This window comes from Leucopleurus acutus (genome assembly GCF_964270905.1).
Source record: "Leucopleurus acutus genome assembly, chromosome: 20".
NCBI classification, from domain to species: Eukaryota; Metazoa; Chordata; class Mammalia; order Artiodactyla; family Delphinidae; genus Leucopleurus; species Leucopleurus acutus.
In genome coordinates, this window is record NC_139162.1 from 55,767,928 (window position 1) to 55,790,794 (window position 22,867).

The 22,867-nt window shown below is 41.4% G+C and overlaps 1 protein-coding gene across 1 annotated transcript; it reads right to left on the reverse strand.

Annotated features, from left to right (window-relative positions):
• Positions 1-294: 294 nt before the first annotated feature.
• On the reverse strand, positions 295-22,391 carry LOC309976375 (NACHT, LRR and PYD domains-containing protein 2-like; the record flags this gene model as incomplete). The annotated part of the gene is made up of 8 exons (XM_082861942.1): positions 295-321; positions 1,051-1,270; positions 5,423-5,590; positions 7,126-7,296; positions 7,603-7,773; positions 9,977-10,147; positions 19,398-19,568; positions 20,953-22,391. The coding sequence occupies 8 exons, from the start codon at positions 22,389-22,391 to the stop codon at positions 295-297; spliced, it is 2,538 nt and encodes an 845-aa protein (XP_082718068.1).
• Between the last annotated feature and the right edge of the window lie 476 nt (positions 22,392-22,867).

A 22,867-nucleotide genomic window follows, 5' to 3' on the forward strand; every position in this document is an offset into this window, starting at 1 on the left:
CGATGACTCACTTTTGTCAGTGCCTAGAAATTAGCACCAAAATGGTGACTTTATTTTTTAAAGTTCTGAACTGGCTTTCCAGCCTTTTCTACGAGTTACCAGCAACAGGTATGGATTACGTACACACAGAATCACTGAACATTTAAAGAGAAGAGTGATGTGGTCAGATGTATGCTTCTCAATAACAGGATAGTTCAGCACAGGAACTGGCAAACCATACATAACACATGGGCCAAATCTGGCCTGTTGCCTATTTTTGTAAAGTTTCATTGGAATGCAGCCCCGTCTACTCACTTACGTGTTGTCTTTGGCTGTTTCACACTATAATGGCAGAGATGCGTAGTTATGACAGACCGTAGAGCCTGCAAAACCCAAAATATTGGTTTAGCCCAAAAGGTTTGTTTGGGTTTTTCCATAACATCTCATGGAAAGACCCACATGAACTTTTGGCCAACCCAGTATTAGCTAGCTGGCCCTTTACAGAGAAAGCTTACCAACTCCTGGATTAGAATAGCATAAAACTGATTAAGAAAACCACAAGCCTCACTGATCATGTAGGCTCACTGGGCAACTATTATATTAGGCCAAGAAATACCTGCCCGAGGGCAGAAAAGTAGAAGAAACCCACGTAATCATCTAGGAACGTTGTAACATTTGTTCCTAGACTAAGTAAGCCAAGTTCACCCTAAGTGAGCTGCTGGGCATATTAGTAAGTACAGCATCAAACAAAGTGCTTTGCTTTTTATTATCCTTGTGAGAGAAAACATTTTAACATCAAGTGGGTGCATGACTTGTGCGGAATTTACCAGAAACCGGAGGGTGAGAAACCAGTGCTCAATTCTACATTTTGATCTACATTTTGATTTGAACGTCAAATGTAATTAACGTTTGACGTCCTTCATTAAGGAGATGCCTTAGAGATATCAGACGGCCCCCTCTGGGGACACGCGAGAGAGTTATCTTCCTTCAGGAAAGGAAGTGACAACATAAGGGCCTGGCTGTTCTGGCATTATTGCATTCAATCGTCAACTGTGGACTGCTTTCTTTCACATCCTTCAACAGCTTCTGGATTTCCACGGTAGGTTTGTCCATCTTCAACCTGAGTGTCTTTAGGGGGCCATTCTTCTGTTTTAAGGCCTCCAGGAGCACCATTACTCCACTCTGCCCCAAGATGTTCTGGCCCAGGTCCAGAGTTTCTAGGCTCTGGTTGCTAATAAGAGCAGAGGCGAGATCCTGGCAACTGAAGGGGGTGATGGAGCAGCCCCAGAGCCTGTTGGGAAAGTACAGAAACCCACTCATTTAAGCGAGCTCTTATGGACAATCTACCGTGTTGCCAGGCGTACTCTTACTTGCTGAGGACCTAGCAGCAAAGAAATGAAAATTATTTTCTTCACGGAGCTTATTTTAGTGACATCAGGACACGTTGTATTGAAGACGGGATATAACAGTGTCAGAACAAAATAAACAGGATTAGGATTAATAGGACAGAGAAGGATTAAGTAGATTTGTGATGGTCAGTGAATTCCACATGGCAAGGATGATAGGAGGGGGAAAAAGTGAACCATTTTGAGTGAATGGTTTTGAGTGAACCATTATGATATTTGGGGGAAGGAAGCCAGTGTAGCTGAAATGCCAAGCTAGCAGGAAAGTAGAAAGAGTGGCTCATAACCATTTATAGGATCCCGGAGAATCTTGTAGGCTATTATAAAACCTTCAGATTTTATCCACAGTGATACGAGGAGTTTTTGAGTCTTTTGAAAGACAAGTGCTATGGCCTGGCTTGCAAGTTGAAAGACACCTCGGGGGTGATGGGTTGAGAACCAACGCTGGGAAATCAAGAACTGAAACGTGCAGACTACATTCAGAGATAATGCAATAAATCCAGATGACATACTGAGTGAAGTCCGTCAGACAGAGACAGATATCTTTATATGGTATCGCTTACATGTGGACTCTAAAGAAACGGTACAAATGAACCTATTTACAAAACAGAAATTGAGTCACAGATGTAGAAAATAAACTTGTGGTTACCAGAGGGGAAAGGTGTCGGGGAGGGATAAATTGGGAGATTGGGACTGACACATACACCCCACTATATATAAAACAGATAACTAATAAGAAACTACTGAATAGCACAGGGAACTCTATTCAATACTCTGTATTCAATACTCTTCCCTGGTGGCGCAGTGGTTGAGAATCTGCCTGCTAATGCAGGGGACACGGGTTCGAGCCCGGGTCTGGGAAGATCCCACATGCCACGGAGCAACTAAGCCCATGAGCCACAACTACTGAGCCTGCGCGTCTGAAGCCTGTGCTCCGCAACAAGAGGGGCCGCAATAGTGAGAGGCCCGCGCACCGCGATGAAGAGTGGCCCCCGCTTGCCACAACTAGAGAAAGCCCTCGCACAGAAATGAAGACCCAACACAGCAAAAATAAATAAATAAACTCCTACCCCCAACATCATCTTTAAAAAAAAAAACAAAACTCTGTAATGACCTATATGGGAAGAGAATATAAAAACGAGTGGGTATATGTATATGTGTAACTGACTCACTTTGCTGTACACCTGAAACTAACACAACATTGTAAATCAACTCTAGTCCAATAAAAAATTTAAAAATCCCTACGACAGCTGGTAACCCAGATGAAGCATTAGTGGTACGGGTGGTGGGGTGGTAGACGGTCATCTCGTAGGTATCTGGAAAGAGGCGCCTCAGGAGAGTCTGAATGTGAGGTGTGAAATGATGAAAGGCACAAAAGAGCAGGAGCCTGAGAGTCGGGGAACAGAATAGGATTGTATTCTCTTAGACGCTACAGCTAGTTATTTAAGCTAGTGATGCATTATGTTACCATGGCCTCCATTCCTTATCTCCTTTTCCCAGAGCTCCTTCTAGACTAAAAGATGTCTTCACCGGTGGAGGACAGAGGGAGACACTCTTTGGGGTAGATACAGCTCATGCCAGCTTATATATACCCTCGTTAGCCAACTCAAGCCAGAATGACCCCTCAGCCACATGCCCTTGACCGCTGCACCACCTGCACATCTAACTATATGCGGAGTCTCCAACCATCCTTGTGCTGCCCCAGGCACTATGGTAGCCACTGGAGATACAGAAAATAGATTCAATTTCTCTCTAAATAAAATTAACAAGTAAACGGATGAACAAAACATGGTATATCCATACAATGGGATATTACGTAGCCATAGAAGGAATGACATGCTTACACCTGCTACAATGTGGATAAAACCTTGAAAATATTACGCTCGCTGAAAGAAGCCCGACACAAAAAGCCACATATGAAATATACAGAATACGTTAATCTTTGGAACAGAAAACACCTTTGTGGTTGCCAGGAGTGGAAGGGAATGGAGAGTGACTGCTTCGTGGGAACAGAGTTCGCCACTGGGGATGATGAGAAAGTTCTAGAACTGGACAGTGGCAGTGGTTACACAAGTACAGTCAGTGCCACTGAGCTGTTTACTGAGTGTACAGTGGTTCATTTACGCCGTGTGAATTTCCCCCTCCATAAAAATAAGTGTTTAAAAATGTATAGTTCTGGTGATTGGGCAGGACAATACTAGAGTCAATTTATTATTTGTTATAGAGAACAGATCATGCTGCAATAGGACAGTCTGAAGACCTCTGAACTATCAAAACTAGTTTGTGCTCCCCCAAAATAACTAAGGTGAGGAGTATTGGCAGACAGCCCTGCAAACTCCAGGGTCTGTATGCTCTAGTCAAAAAAAAGGAAAAGAAAAAGAAAAACCCACAAAATACAAATGAACTTATTTACAAAACAGAAATAAACTCAGACATAGAAAACAAATTTATGGTCACCAAAGGGGAAAGGTGGGGGGAGGGATAAATTACGAGTTGGGGATTAAAATATACATGGTACTATATATAATATAGATAACACACAAGGATCTACTGTATAGCACAGGGAAGTATACTCAGCATCTTATAAAAACCTACAATGGAAAAGAATCCAAAAAAGAATATATATATAAAACTGAATCACTTTGCTGTACACCCGAAACACAAGATTGTAAATCAACTATATTCAATAAAAAATTTTTTAAAACACTAAGGACAAAGACCTTGCAGTGAGAGAAAGAACTGGGTGGGTTCTGGGAACTGAGGGGCTAGTTGAGTGATGTACACACCAAGGTGGGGAGAAAAGCATGAGATGAAGTTCGACAGACAGGAAGGGGGTCCCTCATAGACAATGGTCTGAGACTTGGTAGCAAATGGATTCACATGCTTGTTATATAAAAACGTGTACAATGAGGGCTTCCCTGGTGGCGCAGTGGTTGAAAGTCCGCAGGGGACGCGGGTTCGTGCCCCGGTCCGGGAAGATCCCACATGCCACGGAGCGGCTGGGCCCGTGAGCCATGGCCGCTGAGCCTGCGCGTCTGGAGCCTGTGCTCCGCAACGGGCGAGGCCACAACCGTGAGAGGCCTGCGTACCGCAAAAAAAAAAAAAAAAAAAAAAAAAAAGTGTACAATGAGGCTGATGCATTTACAAAGTAATTCACCCAATGCATTAATTGTGCTGTTATCAGGATGGGTCATAGAGAAGACTTGCCCATTCTGTAAGGGAAGAGTTAAATGTCCTAAGTCACAGCTAATTAATATCAGATGGGATCTGAACCAGCTTCTGATGTCAAAGCCCCTGTTCAATGCCTTCGCCATGGTGCTGGGCTCGTGTTCACTGATCCAGAGAGATGAGTTCCCATCTGTGGATACCTTGGATTTTCCTCTCCAACTTCTACTTCAGAGGAGCTCAGACTTGACTGAGTATTAGAACCAACCAGAATATCCTTAAAAATTCTGCTACCTGGGCTCCACTTCCTCCAAGATTGAGTTCATCTGGGGGAAGCGTGACCATCAAGAATTTTAAGTTCCCCAGGTACAGCCAAGACGCCAGGATAGTAAACAAAACCACCGTATATCCTAGCGTGCTCTCTGCTCAAGGCTCAGGAAGTCTTTACATTTATATAACCCAGATTCTCTTCCAAGTAGGCTTCTGGTTGCAAAGCAGGTTGTGTCAATGAGATACCTTTGACAGACTTGGAAGAGAGAAGTGATTCAAAGCTCGCCATCCTGTTGGGGCCATTGCCTATCCTGAGGGTAGTATCCATCTACGGTTCCCTGGGTATTGAACTGGGGTAGGCCCACTGTGTCCTGATCACTGGACCCCACCAGACGCAGTGTGATCCTTAAGTCTACTTCACTGGAGGCTCTTCCCACTTAAAACCACTCCCTCTGGCCCTCTGATCAACTTTGTAAACACCCAGTTACCTGTATTCAATTTCTCTCCTAAAACTGGACAAAGTGAAACTATCGCAGTTTGTATTCCAAAATCTCCGAAGGATTAAATATTTCCAAAACATCTTTAAAATGAAGAAAGCAACTTACCCTAGACATTTCAGGTTACAGTTTGGTTTCTTCAAAGCTTCACAGAGAAAGCACAATCCGGTGGCTATGGGGTTGAAACCCAGGTCCAAGTCTGTTAGGCTGGAGTCTCCTTGGAGAAGCTTTGAGATGTATTTGCAGCCATGTCTGTTTATGTTGCAATGACACAACCTACAATTATAGTCATATGAAGAGAAGTCTATTATCCCTCTGTGACACACATCCTGTGAAATGGCTGTTACTTCCAGCATCACTTATATGCTACCTTGAGCCATATGCTTTCAGGTAGGCTACATAAAAACATAAAACACATGGAATGATGATTACATTATGTCTACCCTGCCTAGATGGTAGAGTGTTAAACTGGCCTCTGTCTGCCACCTTTAATTACGGAGAAACAGACACGCATCTCCTAAGATACAGGTTTTCCTAGCATGATAGCATATCACATAGGTGAAGGGCTCTGGATTCAGACAGACCTGAGACTGGATCTGAGGGCTCACTTATTTTCTGCACGGTTAGGTCATTAGGATTCCATTCTCCCTGTCTTATGTTTTATTTCAAGTCCTGTATTTAATTGTCCCAGCATAACTGTGGTACATCAAATGCACGATATTCATGATATGAGTGGCTATGTCTCTAATTTAAACACTGCAGACTCCTCCAAGCTTAGACTCCTACAACGCCTCCTGACCATAGAGAAGGATGTTCCCATGGTACAGTTAGGCAGGTGGACCTGCAATCATCCCTAAAAAGCCTTGTGCCCCACGTACGGCATAACAGCGACAGAGGCTGTAGAGCCTGAAGTGACATGACAAACAGCCGGTGGATGATAACTGGACCAAAAGATGCCATGCTTTGTATGATGTGACACCTGAAAACCATACTTGAATCTAGGGCGCTTGGGGAGAGAAGTTAAAACAAAATCTAAAATTAAGTTTTGACAGCCTACAAACTGGAGGTTTGGTCAAACATTGCCTTTATGTATTTAAGGTAATGATCATTGATACCTCAGTTTATAGAGGGGGCTTCATACCCACTACACAGATGTGACCACAGGCAAACTAAGTGGCTAAACTTTGGTTTTCTAATTAGCTAATTGGCAAAATTGAAACAAAGGTAACTATTGCTTGTGGTTGTAAGGACTAAAAAGTCTCAAAATTTAGTAGAGTACCTGATACACAATAAGCGCTTATAAGCATCAGATGTTTGTTGTTGTTTAGGTGCCTAAATCAACTCTGTAAAACAGAGCAGTCTATGTAGTGACATCACATGGAAAATTTTATATTCTTCTAATGAATACTGTTGAAGCAGAAATATGACCTTCTCCTTTTCTCTCTCTGCAACTATAAAATGATACCTGGCTTCCTCTCCGGTCTTGAACCCTACTATATAACTCAATCCACTCCCATCTGCTGGAAGATGTCATGTGAATTTTCAGAATATACACAGAACATCGGACCTGAGAACCAGCTGCTTATCTCAAATTCTCAGAATAGGAAGAGGCTGGAAGGTCAACCTTACTCTTAAAAGACATGCAAACATTAACATCTGTTTCTAACTGTTCTTTCCCTAATTTCCACCAGAATCTTGCTGGTTTCATTCAAGTGGAATTATTAAGTACTCTTGTTTCTGTCCTACTTGAATCCAGGTGTGTGAATGTACATACAATATACACACACACACACAAGCCAGCAGGGACTTACACCAAGGTCTGTAGTTGACATTCAGGGTAACTCAAGCCCTCACACAGAATTTTCACCCCGCCAACGCCAAGGTTGTTTTTGGCCAAGCACAGGTGGGTCAGCCTCTGGTTGACAATCAAAGCAGAAGACAGCTCCTCGCAACAGGCTTCTGTAAGGTGACAGTTTTCCAACCTGCAAAAGCACCACGTAAGTGGTAAGACATTTCCAAAGTCCAAACTTCCCAGCTGACAGCCCTTAATGCAAGTCCCCACCCTCTCTATCCTGTGCTAGTGATCAAAGCCTGAAGGACCAGAAATGAGACAAGGGCAAGCAAAAATGCATGCCTCATCTACCTGGGACCAAAATGGGCACCAGGGGTCTCCATCTGTAAGAGGTCCCATAGGGTTTGCCCTGTAAGTCTGGTCTTCCCATTGCTCTTCTCTGTGTGGCCCCAGACCTAAAATGAAGATGTTTCATGGGAAGAGAGGAGAGACTTACGACAATTTCTGCAGGAAACACATTGGGTGTCTCAGAGTCGAACACAGCAACTTGACACCCTCATCCGGAAACTCACTGGCTGTGAGATCCAGGCATTTCAGGGACTGGTTGATTTTGAGGGCCGAGGAGAAATCAGCCCACCGCTGAGGGGTGTCAGAACAAGAACGCAACCTGCGGGATAAATGGGGGAAAGTCATTCTTCTGGGAGGACAAAGAGACCCTGTCAGCTAATTATGTTTGGAGACTGTATCCTTGATTCTCGTGTCATTCTACTCCAACATGCGTCAAACCCTGGCCTGAACTATTAGAGAACTGATCTCCTTTGCTTCTTCAAGTATCTCTGTGGCCATTTGATCATCATCCAGCCTCACCTCTAAGAGGAAAATAAAAATCAGTAAAACAATTCTGTGTGAAGTTTCACCAACATGGCCTATTTCTCAAACCCCACTTTTTATATCACTTTCCCTGACCTGAGTCTACCCCAATCCCACTTAAATTTAAATGTGATTCTATGGAAAAAAAAATTTGATGCCTGGGGACTTCCCTGATGGTCCACTGGTTAAGACTTTGCCTTCCAATGCAGATGGTGCGGGTTCGATCCCTGGTCGGGGAGCTAAGATCCCACATGCCTCGGGGCCAAAAAACCAAAACATAAAACAGAAGCAATATTGTAACAAATGCAATAAAGACTTTTAAAATGGTCCACATCAAAAAAAAAATCTTTTTAAAAAAAATTGATGCCTGAAACTGAAAAAGTTCCATTTCATAAGTTATTAGGGAATATGTTAATTAAAACAAGGAGATACAATTTGACACTTAGGCAGCCATGTCCCAAGTTTGAGTTTGGGTTGCAAGAACAAGAATAACTGCAAACTCCTTCTGTTGATGGAAGTACGAATGTGGTACAGCTACTTTAGAGAACGTTGAGGCAATCCATTATACTGGGTTGGAAACTCAGCTGCTCTTGTAGACACAAATCAGAGTACAGGACTCCAGGACAAGCTTGTTTGAATAATGGCTCTGCCCCTAATGTTCAAAATATTCACCAGTTAGTTAAACTGTTTAATATTCTTTTTTCCCTTCATCTGTTCTTTGGGGAGAGAGGATACTGTGCGCCATGCAAATAAAGGATATAATCAATCCATATACTCTACCTATTAGAATGTACGTCATAAGCAAAACTGGAGTTCTTAAGATCAGTACCTTTCTTCCCTCAAAGCTTAACCTATAACAAGGACATTATAAGTTTACGTAATTTCAATACAAGGTAGAATGTAAAGTGTCTCAAATCAATGAGCAAAAAACAGGAGATTCTGCACCAGCCATTTGTCATTCTGGAGCTTCGGTATATCCACTGAGAAATGTCATTTATCACAACTTCAGAGTAAACATTTACTTTTATACTATGTCAACTAGTAAACATCTTTGCCACAAATTATGAAGTATAATTTCCTCAAGAATTTCAAAACGCATGTTTTCTATAAATTTGAGATTTTATAAAACACACAAACACTAAATCTAAGTCTGTAATCTGATTTTTTTAATATCATGCTTAAAACGTGTACTTTCAATTGTTATTTCACTACCCACATTTCTCAAGACTCTTTTGCGTCAACTCTACTTGTTTAAATAAAAATCTAAAGAAACAAACAAACAAAAACACACTTCAGAGTAACAGATGCTTTTTCTAATTTAATGAAAGACAGCACCATCAGGAATCATCCGTAATGGTAAGAGCTGACATTTGTGCCTGGTGCCTATGTAAAGCAGTTCACATCCCATGTTTCATTCAATCCTCAAAACCCCGTATCATGGATGAGGGGACAGCTCAACATCATACAGGTCATAAAGGTCAAAGCAAGGTTCCCAAATCCAAAAACCTGTGTCACTAGCCAGTACCTCACGTTGCTACTCAACTAAGTAGAGGGGGGTGGAATGGTACCCTCACGATGGGTGATGATGATCAGAGCACTCGTTACAAGATCTCATTGAGGATAAGGGAATCTGTCAAACCAGTGAGCTACCAGGAACCAGAACACTCGATGTTTCTACAGCATCACTGAGTGACCAATTAAGGCTGACGGCTACTCTGAATCACAACAGGTAGGTAACATGCAACCTGAGATGCCATGTCCCTAAGCTAGAAGATGACACAAAATTCTGAGTGTTTCCTTGCATTCAGGACTCATTATTCAATGCAGAAGGCTAGCTGGCTGGGGAAACACTACAGGCTGACATGCCATCCATATTCTATGTGAGAATATGTTCCCCTGTTTAACGTGGTACCCAATCAGAGTGGCCACCCTCTTCTTTCTTGTTTACAGAGCTCACAGCATCCTTTCCATGCTGAGAACAGCAATGACAGGAGACCTACTTCAGATACTGCAGGTTACATCTTGGATGTTTCAGGATCTCACACAACAGCAGCAACAGCATCTCATCACCGTGGACACTGCCTTCCAGAACCAGATGTGTCAGAGTCTTCTTCCCAATGAAAGCCAGACAGAAGTCCCGATAAGCATCGGCAGGGGAGACGTTCTTAATCCTAGGGAAAATAAAAAGAAGGGATTCGTTCCATCTTGAGTGCTGTAGACGGCTGGTGCCAAGAACACACAGTGGGATGAGAAGTCACAAGTCAAGACAGGGGTGGCGAGCTGGTCTGGTACGCTGAACTGAAGGACGAGTCAACCGAGCGATAGCTGGATAGAGGAGGACAGACTACCAACAGATGTAGTATATGGTGACGGGAAGGAAGATGGAATTGGATGGCAAAGGGCTTGATACACCCTTGTCTTTGCTCACGCCGATCTTCAGAGAAAATATCCCCATCCTTATTTTTTGTATTGGGGTGACACATTTTGCTCCCCTACAAAATGTCTCTTTGACGTGAATATTATTTCACAGTGAAAACACTCAAGGCTGAAAATGCTCAGGAAGAGACTTTGACCTTTCCCCTAACTTCCTGAATAATTTAGATAGAGGGACTGTTACAGGAATAGAGCTATCACCAGAGATCTCTGCAAAGAATATGGGCTAGGTGTGGTAGGGTCAACTCTTAGAGATCAGAGCGCACCCTGTGTCCCATTGTCTCTGCAAGTCCCAGCAAACATTTGTTTAGCAAACATTTGCTTTTCCATCCCCATGTGAATTGCCTTCCTCTCCTCTGAAGTCTCAAACAACTACCCCCAACATCCTCTATCATCTTTAGCTGAAGGTAGTATTTAATGTGAAGATTTCAGCCATTGGGGTAGTTACTCAATTTTTCTGGGTCTCTCCCATGTACACATGCTATTAAATGTTTGATTTTCTCCTGTTAATCTGTCTCATGTCAAATTCACTTTTACACCAGCCAGAACCTAGAAGTATAGAGAAAATTTTCTTCCTCTCAGACAACATTTTATCCTTTATTTCTTTCAACATTCAGTTCACATACAACTTTCCCTCCTCCTCAATGCCTGACTTTTTCCAGTAAGAATAAATCACTTCCTACTTTATCCCCATGTAGTCATTTGCATTTCCACAAAGCAGTTTTCATTTAGGCTACAGTAAGTTGTGGTTTATAAGTTAGCAAATAAATTACAGACTCCTTAAAAAGTAAGTACCATTAAGAGCTGTTGGGCTTCCCTGGTAGTGCAGTGGTTGAGAGTCTGCCTGCCAATGCAGGCGACACGGGTTCGTGCCCCGGTCCGGGAAGATTCCACATGCCGCGGAGCCGCTGGGCCCATGAGCCATGGCTGCTGAGCCTGCGCGTCCAGAGCCTGTGCTCCTCAACGGGAGAGGCCACAACAGTGAGAGGCCCGCGTACCGCAAAAAAAAAAAAAACCTGCAAAATCTATGGCACGCAGCAAAAGCAGTTCTTAGAGGGAAGTTCATAGTGATACAGGCCTTCAAGAAACAAGCTAAATCTAAAATAAACAACCTAACCCACCACCTAAAAGAATTAGAAAAAAAGATCAAAACCTAACCTAAAATCAGCAGAAGGAAGGAAATAAAGATCAGAGAGGAAATAAATAAAATAGAGATTAAAAAATAGAAAAAAATCAATAAAACCAAGAGTTGGTTCTCTGAAGGAGTAAACAACATTGACAAACCTCTGGCCAGGCTTACCAAGAAGAAAAGAGAAGATCCAAATAAACAAAAGAAATGAAAGATGAGAAATCACAACTGATACTGCAGAAATACAAAACAACATAAGAGAATGCTAGGAACAATTATATGCCAACAAATTTGATAACTTAGAAGAAACAGACAAGTTTCTAGAAACATACAGCCCACCAAAACTGAATCAAAAAGAAATAGATAATTTGAACAAACTGATCACTAGAAGTGAAATAGAATCCGTAATTTTTAAAACTCCCTACAAACACAAGTCCATGACCAGATGGCTCCACAGGTGAATTCTACCAAACAAACGAAGAAGAACTTATACCGATCCTTCTCAAACTCTTCCAAAAGAATGAAGAGGAAGGAACACTCCCAAAGACATTCTATGAAGCCACAATCACCCTGATACCAAAACCAGACAAAGACACCACCAAAAAAAAAGAAAATTACAGGCCAATATCTTTGATGAATATGGATGCAAACATTCTCAAAATATTAGCAAACCAAATCCAACAACACATAAAAAAGGTCATACACCACAACCAAGTTAAATTCATCCCAGGGTCACAAGGATCATTCAACATATGCAAAATCAATGTGATACACCACGTTAACAAAAGAAAAGACAAAAAACACATAATCATCTCAATAGATGCAGAAAAAGCATTTGATAAAATTCAACACCCATGCATGATAAAAACTTACAAAAGTGGGTATAGAGGGAACATCTCAACATAATAAAAGCTATTTATAACAAACCCACAGTCAATATAGTACTCAATGGTGAAAAGCTGAAACCCTTTCCACTAAAATCTGAAGCAAGAATAGGATGCCCACTCTCACTTCTATTCAACATAGTATTGGGAGTCCTAGCCACAGAAATCAGACAAGAAAAAGAAATAAAAGTAATCCAAATTGGAAGGGAAGAGGTAAAATTGTCACTACATGAGGATGACATACTATATATAAAAAAAACCCTAAAGACTCCACACAAAAACTACTAGAACTGATCAACAAATTCAGCAAGGTAGCATGATACAAGATTAACATACAGAAATCGGTTGCATTTTTTTACACTAACAATGAAATGTAAACAAATGTAAACAAACAATCCCTTTTTAAATCACATTTAAAAAGTAAAATACTTAGAAATAAACCTCACCAAGGAGGTGAAAGACATATATGCTGAGATCTACAAAACATTAATAAAGGAAACTGAAGACGATTCAAAGAAATGGAAAGATACCCCATGCTCTTGGATTTGAAGAATTAATATAGCTAAATTGGCCATACTACCCAAAGCAATCTACAGATTCAATGCGATCACTATCAAATTATCCATGACACTTTTCACAGAATTAGAACAATTAATCCTAAAATTTATGCAGAACCACAAAAGACCCAGAATTTCCAGAGCAATCCTGAGGAAAAAGAAAAATCAGGAGGCATAACCATCCCAGACTTCAGACAATACTACAAAGCTACAGTAATCAAAATAGCATGATACGGGCACAAAAAAACAGACATATACACAAAGAAAGAAAACTACAGGCCAATATCACTGATGAACATAGATGCAAATAATCCTCAACAAAATAGTAGCAAACAGAATCCAAACAGCACATGAAAAGGATCATACACCATGATCAAGTGGGGTTTATTCCAGGAATGCAAGGATTCTTCAATATACGCAAATCAATCAACGTGATACACCATATTAACAAACTGAAGGAGAAAAACCATATGATCATCTCAATAGATGCAGAGAAAGCTTTCAACAAAATTCAACACCCATTTATGATCAAAACCCCGCAGAAAGTAGGCATAGAGGGAACTTTCCTCAACATAATAAAGGCCATGTATGACAAACCCACAGCCAACATCGTCCTCAATGGTGAAAAACTGAAACCATTTCCACTAAGATCAGGAACGACACAAGGTTGCCCACTCTCACCACTCTTATTCAACATAGCTTTGGAAGTTCTAGCCACAGCAATCAGAGAAGAAAAAGAAATAAAAGGAATCCAAATCGGAAAAGAAGAAGTAAAGCTGTCACTGTTTGCAAACGACATGATACTATACATAGAGAATCCTAAAGATGCTACCAGAAAACTACTAGAGCTAATCAGTGAATTTGGTAAAGTAGCAGGATACAAAATTAATGCACAGAAATGTCTGGCATTCCTATACACTAATGATGAAAAATCTGAAAGTGAAATTAAGGAAACACTTCCATTTACCACTGCAACAAAAAGAATAAAATATCTAGGAATAAACCTACCTAAGGAGACAAAAGACCTGTATGCAGAAAATTATAAGACTCTGATGAAAGAAATTAAAGATGATACAAATAGATGGAGAGATATACCATGTTCTTGGATTGGAAGAATCAACATTGTGAAAATGGCTCTACTACCCAAAGCAATCTACAGATTCAATGCAATCCCTATCAAACTGCCACTGGCATTTTTTTACAGAACTAGAACAAAAAATTTCACAATTTGTATGGAAACGCAAAAGACCCCGAATAGCCAAAGCAATCTTGAGAACGAAAAAGGGAGCTGGAGGAATCAGGCTCCCTGACTTCAGACTACACTACAAAGCTACAGTAATCAAGACAGTATGGTACTGGCACAAAAACAGAAATATAGATCAGTGGAACAGGGACAGAAAGCCCAGAGATAAACCCATGCACATATGGTCACCTTATCTTTGATAAAGGAGGCAAGAATATACAGTGGAGAAAAGACAGCCTCTTCAATAAGTTGTGCTGGGAAAACTGGAAGGTACATGTAAAAGTATGAAATTAGAACACTCCCTAACACCATACACAAAAATAAAATCAAACTGGATTTTTTAAAAAATGGATTAAAGGCCTAAATGTAAGGCCAGATACTATAAAACTCTTAGAGGAAAACATAGGCAGAACACTCTGTGACATAAATCACAGCAAGATCCTTTTTGACCCACCTCCTAGAGAAATGGAAATAAAAGCAAAAATAAACAAATGGGACCTAATGAAACTTAAAAGCTTTTGCACAGCAAAGGAAACCATAAACAAGACCAAGACAACCCTCAGAATGGGAGAAAATATTTGCAAATAAAGCAACTGACAAAGGATTAATCTCAAAAATTTACAAGCAGCTCATGCAGCTCAATAACAGAAGAACAAACAACCCAATCCAAAAATGGGCAGAAGACCTAAATAGATAGGAACAAACAGACATAAAGGATAGATAGGGAGGGAGGGAGATGCAAGAGGGAAGAGATATGGGAACATATGTATATGTATAACTGATTCACTTTGTTGTAAAGCAGAAACTAACACACCATTGTAAAGCAATTATACTCCAATAAAGATGTTAAAAAAAAACAGACATATAGATCATTGGAACAGAATAGAAAGCCCAGAAATAAACCCATATACCTACAGTCAATCTTCAACAAAGGAGGCAAGAATATACAATGGGAAAAAGTCTCTTCAGCAAATGGTGTTGGAAAAATTCGACAGCTGCATGCAAACCAAAGAAGTTAGAACACACCCACACACGATACACAAAAAAACTCAAAATGGTTTAAAGACATGAACATAAGACATGACACCATAAAACTCCTAGGAGAGAACATAGGCAAAACATACTGACATAAATCATACCAACATTTTCTTTGGTCAGTCTCCCAAGGCAATAAAAATAAAAGCAAAAATAAGCAAATGAGACCTAATCAAACTTACAAGCTTTTGCACAGCAAAGGAAACCGTAAACAAAATGAAAAGACAACATACAGAATGGGAGAAAATACTTGCAAACAATACGACCAACAAGGGCTTAATTTCCAAAGTACACAACTCATACAACTCAATAAACAACAACAACAAAAACAACCCAATTGAAAAATGGACAGAAAACCTAAATAGACATTTGTGCAAAGAAGACATACAGGGCTTCCCTGGTGGCCCAGTGGTTGAGAGTCCTCCTGCCAATGCAAGGGACACGGGTTCATGCCCCGGCCTGGGAAGATCTCACATGCCGTGAGCCATGGCTGCTGAGCCTGCGTGTCCGGAGCCTGTGCTCCACAACGGGAGAGGCCACAACAATAAGAGGCCCATGTACCGCAAAAAAAAAAAAAAAAAAGAAAAAAAAAAAGACATACAGATGGCCAATACGCACATGAAAAGATGCTCATCATCGCTAATTATTAGAGAAATGCAAATCAAAGCTCTAATGAGGTACCACTTCACACCGGTCAGAATGGCCTTCATTAAAAAGTCTACAAATAACAAATGCTGGAGGAGGTGTGGAGAAAAGGGAACCCTCCTACACTGTTGGTGGGAATGTAAATTGGTGCAGTCACTATGGAAAACAGTATGGAAGGTTCTTAAAAAACTAAAAATAGAGTTACCACATGATGCAGCAATCCCATTCCGGGGCATATATCCAGACAAAACTACAGTTCAAAAAGATACATGCACCCCTATGTTCATAACAGCACTATTTACAATAGCAAAGACAGGGAAACAACCTAAATGTCCGTTGACAGATGAATGGGTAAAGAACTTGTGGTATATATACAATGGAAAACTACTCAGCCATAAAAAAGAATGAAATAATGCCATTTGCAGCCATATAGATGGACCTAGAGATTATTATGCTAAGTGAAGTAAGCCAAGCAGAGAAAGACCAATACCGTAGGATGCCACTTATATGTGCAATCTAAAATATGACACAGACGAACATATTTACGAAACAGAAACAGACTTAGAGACATAGAGAACAGACTGGTGGTTTCCAAAGAGGAAGGGCGGTGGGAGAGGGAAGAACTGGGAGTTTGGGATTAGCAGATGCAAACTATTTATATATAGGATAAACAACAAGGTCCTACTGTATAGCAGAGGAAACCATATTCAGTATCCTGTAATAAACCATAATGGAAAAGAATATGAAAAAGAATATATATGTATAACTGAATCACTTTGTTGTACACAAGAAATTAACACAATGTTGTAAATCAACTGTACAATAAAATTTTTTTAAAAAAGCGTTGTTTGGTTTTTATTTTCCTGTCATCTAGCATGACTGTAGGATTTTAACTGGGATTTGAATAAATCTTAAGTGGAACATAATTTTCTCTAATCAAACTCTGGGCTTCAAGAAACATTTCAGTGTTTAAAAAAGATTTTCCCAGCAACTAACTGTGCCACCTTCTTGAGAATAAGACTCTGTCAACCTCATGTTATACAATAATGAAGCTAGCTCATAAGTTTTCCTGTGTAGACAGTAGGAAATAACTGGGGAAAGGACTTTTGTCAGGGCCTCTTTTTAAAGCATGCTTAATCCACCTTAATTTGAGGGGGGGAAAAGAAATCAACATCTGGATTACTGCCTCTTCCTCTACAATCTTACTTCACATCTTCGTTTTTGTTTTTAGAGCTTCTTAACCTGTTTTTTTAATATAAATTTATTTATTATTTATTTATTTATTTATGGCTGTGTTGGGTCTTCATTGCTGCGCACAGGCTTTCTCTAGTTGCGGCGAGTGGGGCTACTCTTCATTGAGGTGTGCGGGCTTCTCACTGCGGTGGCTTCTCTTGCTGCAGAGCGTGGGCTCTAGGCCCACGGGATCAGTAGTTGTGGCTTATGGGCTTAGTTGCTCTGTGGCATGTGGGATCTTCCTGGACCAGGGATCGAACCCATGTCGCCTGCGTTGGCAGGAAGATTCTTAACCACTGCGGCACCAGGAAAGTCCTCTTAATCTGTTTTTATCTAGTACCTCCAAACCTGGCAATTCACCCACACACACACACACACACACACACACACACACACTATGAAATACTTTTCTCCATAAACAAGCATTTGGTCTTATAACCCTCAACGCTTCACTTTTAGATAATGAACATTCCCTGTGGCTCATTCAGAAGAAGTTCAAAATTAAATTTCAGCACAGAGAGAGCCAGAATAAGGGAGATGCTACTGTTCAAAGCTCCTGCCTAAAGGGTCCTAAACTCTTAGTGGAAAAAATTAAATGTACCTCCTAGTTTTTATCCTCTCATGCACACTTTATAAAACCAGAACAATGTAAACTTTTCAAAGTCATACAGAAGAAATTGCCACCTCTGCCGGCACCAACCTGTGTTAGATTTTTGTGGCCTTGTACACACAAGTCCTATGGCATTCTGAGATGAACCAGATAAACGTCACCTGACATCAGCAGGTACAGTCAGCTGATGTTCGGCATAGCAATTTGTCCAAGGAAATAACACAACCTTTCCAGTGGCTTAATTAAGCCTTCTAAGGTATGTTGGTTTGGGGGAAGTTTCAATGTATCTGTGTAATTTTAAACATAACTTACAAAGTTTATCCCCTGAAGATGTGCTGTGTTTTCCTTTTGTTTTTGTTTTTTTTCCTTTGGGGACTGGGGGACTAGACAGCTACATGTAAAAGAATGAAACCAGACCATTTCCTCACACCATATACAAAAATAAACTCAAAATGGATTAAAGATTTAAACTTAAGATCTGAAACCATAAAACTCCAAGAAGAAAACACGCAGTACTCTTTGACGTTGCTCTTAGAAATATTTTTTTGCATCTGTATATTCAGACAAGGAAACCAAAACAGAAAACAAATGGGACTACAAACTGAAAAGCTTTTGCAAAGTGAAGGAAACCAACAAAACAAAAAGGCAATCTACTGAATAGGAGAAGATATTTGCAAAACAATATATCCAGTAAGGGGTTAATATCCCAAATAGAACTCATACAGATTAATATCAAAAAATAAACAATCCAATTAAAAATGGGTGGAGGGGGCTTCCCTGGTGGCGCAGTGGTTGAGAGTCCGCCTGCCGATGCAGGGCATGCAGGTTCGTGCCCAGGTCTAGGAAGATCCCACATGCCGCGGAGCGGCTGGGCCCGTGAGCCATGGCCGCTGAGCCTGCGCGTCCGGAGCCTGTGCTCCTCAACGGGAGAGGCCACAACAGTGAGAGGCCCGCGTACCAAAAAAAAAAATAATAATAAAAATAAATTAAAAATAAAAATGGGTGGAGGATCTAAACAGGCATTGTTCGGAAGGAAACATACAGACATCCAACAGATAATCACATAAAAATTATGCTCAGCGTCACTAACTGGGGAAATGCCCATCAAAACCACAATGAGATATCACTTCACCTGACAGAATGGCTATCATCAAAAAGAACATGTGTTGGTTTAAAAGGATGTGCTAATAATCACCTGCCCAGGTGACCCACGTCTTAAGTTGCTTCTGCCACAACCTACTCGACTCAGACTAATTTCTCGATCCCATCCCACACATTAGTCATAAGTGCACCATTGCTTCATCAACACATTCTTACTCACATATTTGAAACTTTCCTCTCTGGAATATTTCCCCAATTCCCACCCAGTTCTCCTAACATGCATGTGGCTATATTTCCTATAGGCTGAGTTTTGAATACGCCCCACAGCAGATGTATGATAAAGGGTTAGTATCCAAATTCCCGGCCAAATTTCATAAAAATGACTCCACATAATAATATGATTCTCCAACTAGACACATTTACGGATAGCAACCATTTCATTTCTTTGCACTCTGAGCACCTGGCTGGTCAGAGCCTGGTTGGGCATTCCAATACTGCTCCCACATTTAAAACACCTGGGGATCACCATTGCAAGATCAGCTGCTACTTACACGACTTTCTGGAGATGACAGGTGACATGGGTTATCTGCTCACAAAGAATCCTCACTGAGGACTGACTCAGAAAGCTTTCCCTCACATCCAGGAAGTTCAGGTTCTTGTTTGAACTGAACACAGAGCAGAGATCTGCCCAGAGGTGAAGAGAATGATGGTCGTGCTGTGACCTAGGAGAAAGGCATCGACAAGACCACCTATGAAAAGCACGTACAGGAAAAGCAACAAGAACGGGTAGGCTGCACAGCCAAGAAAAGCATCGGCAACATAAACATGAACCTACTAAATGGGAGAAAATGTCTGCATACTGTATGTCTGATAGGGGTTAGTAGCTCAAATATATAAAGAACTCATACAACTCAACTCAACAGAAAAGAAAAACGATTGTAACATGTGGGCCGAGGACCTGAACAGACATTTGTCCAAAGATGACATACGAATGGACAACAGGGACATGAAAAATATTCAACATCACTAATCACCACGGAAACAGAAATCAAAACCACGGTGAGATACCACCTCACACCTGTAAGAATGACCATCATCGGAAAGACAAGGAACGGACTTCCCTGGTGGCGCAGTGGTTAAGAATCCGCCTGCCAATGCAAGGGACATGGGTTCAAGCCCTGGTCCGGGAAGATCCCACGTGCCAGGGAGAAACTAAGCCCGTACACCACAACAAGAGAAGCCACCGCAATGAGAAGCCCGCGCACTGCGACGGAGAGCAGCCCCCACTCGCCGCAACTAGAGAAAGCCCGTGCGCAGCAACAAAGACCCAACGCAGCCAAAAAATAAATAAGTAAGTAAATTTATTTTATTTTTTAAAAAAGTGGTGAGCTGATCAAAAGGTACAAACACCCAGTTATAAGATAACTAAATCCTGGGATGTAACGTAGCATGGTGGCTGTGTATTAAAACAAATTTTTTGAAAGAATTGGCAGGGAGGGAAGTTATATGAAATGTCTAGAGTGTCCTGAGCCCATTTGCCACACGGAAACTATACTACTACAGTATTGTACTCCAGTATTACAGTATTATAAACTGTAATATAAATATAATAAATAATATAATAAAACTATATAATAAATATAAATATAATTATAATATAATAATAAAATATAATATAATACATATTATAATATAATATATATTATTATTATATTATAATATAATTATAATATATAATAAAAATAATATACTATATAATAAATATAATAAAAATATAATATAATAAATAATTTATAATTAATTTATAATTTTTATAATATAATAAAAATAAATATATATAATAAATATAATATATAATATAATAAAACTATAATACTAAAACAAAGTAAGGTTCCAAAGCTCCCATTCCTAATCTGAACATCATGTTTCCCAACTTTAATGGTGAGTTGGCAGAAAGAAATTTCAGCCAGGCATCCCAGAGGATTCTGACCCTAAGCCATAGGGAGTAGTAGGGACTCTGTCCTCTTCCTAAAAGAGTGTGGGCTGAGGCTGAAGATGGGAGAACTAGTAACATTAAAAAATATATATTTTTTAATGGGTTCTTACCTCTCAACCTGAGCATCTGATTTCAACGTGGTATCATTCTCCAGGAATATCCTCTTTCCTACCTGCAGTGAAATTTTCTGCAAGTTTTGACAATGTTTAAGGCAGAAAGAAGACTGCATCATTTCCAATGTACTTGTCAAGTGGATAGAGATCTCCGTGACAGCGGCCACTGCATCCTCCACAAGCTCCTCCTCCTGAGATTCATAAAGACAATACAAAACCTCCTTCGCGTCCAAGGTTGAGAAGGGTTTCTTCCCCTGGGGCATTGATCTGCATTTCAGTAACTGCTGCTTGACCTCCACGGATACCAGGCAGCCAAAAGTCGTCTCCAGCTCCATGGCCCTTTCTTTGTTGGAGAGGCCAAATACGAAGTAGCCCACCTGGGTCAGGTTGGGGTTCTTCAGTCTTCCTTCCTTGGACAGCAGCTTCTGCACATCCCCAATGTGGCACCTGTGGCCACCCACGCCCTCCTTCTCCGTCTCCAAGACATAGAACATGGCGGCCAGGAACTGCTGGACGCTGAGGTGGATGAAAGAGTAGCAGGCCTCACAGTCTTTGCTCTTCCGGAGAATATTCTTGTCCAGGAAAGGACGGAGGGCAGACTCCTTTACCCCAAGTCTCCTGAGGTCTTCTCCATCGAACACAGATGTCTGTGTCCATATGCCCTCAGCGGCCAAGAGGCACACAGACTTCAACGGAGCTTGGAGACAGTCACTGGGGCAGCTGCTGCGAGCTGCTGTGAACTGGCTGCAGAGAAAACGCAGGAACAGGGACGTGGTGGTCCGGCAGGTCGAGGCAGGGTCCTCCCCCCTCTCCATCTGCCGTTTCAGACACGTGCAGACAATCCAGCACACGGCAGGCGCTGAGCCCATGTGGAACAGAGCTGCGTTCTCCTTCATCAACTCGAACGCTCGCAGGGCTTGCGTCTCCTCTTCAAAGTGTTTCAGGAAATACGCCTTCCTGTCCAGCTCCAAGAACCCCTCGATCTCTATGAAGAGTGGCTGTTCAACCAAGAGCCGGAGCCCCCTCAGGGCCCCCGGTCGAGTGGTGATCACTAAAGTGGACCTGGGTAACATCTTTCTCTTCAGCAAACTCCCCAGGAGGACGGGCACTGGCTTCTGCTTCTTCCAGTCACCGCATATGTCATGGATGAGCGCCCCCGAGGGGACTCTCAGCTCATCAAAGCCATCAACGACAAACAGGATTTTCCGTGCTTGGGTGAGGATCCCTGGAATGGCATCCTGCAAATCCGGCCCGTTCGCAGATATCAGCTCTGCAAAAGTGCACGTCCCCTTGTGGTTGAGGCCCTTGCAGCTGAGATAGAAGGCGGAATTGGATGTCTCCGCCTGGTCGTCCTGTGTCCAGTCCAGCATCAGCTGTTTGGCCACTGTGGTTTTCCCGACACCGGCAGGACCATGCAGCACCACTGTAAGTGGCATCGACTGTATGGACGTTTGGGGCTTCAAGTATGATATCAACTTTGGGCTTCTCTGGGTAATGTTGTGGAAACCACCATCAGCTCCCGGCCAAAGTGTATTCTTCCAGATAGAAAATTTCTCCATCGTGTTTCTCTCTCTCCTCTTCACCTATATTGATCTGTAATGGGAGAGAATTGAGGTACCAGTGATTACACTTAGCTGGAAAATTCATACTGTGAAGGACCAGCGTCAGGGAGGAAGTAATGTTCCTCTACCCTTCTGGGCTCTTCCGGCTGGTCTAAGAATTAAATTGACATGAGACGGATTAACAAGAGAAAAAAACAAAATTTTAATAATATATACATGACCCGGGAACACTGAATTACTCACCAAAATGGCTGAATCCCTCACCTTAAATACCATCTCAGCCAAACAAAAGAAGGAAGATGTTGAAGGTAATGGTTTGGGATTTCAAAGGGGAGGAAGCAAATACACTT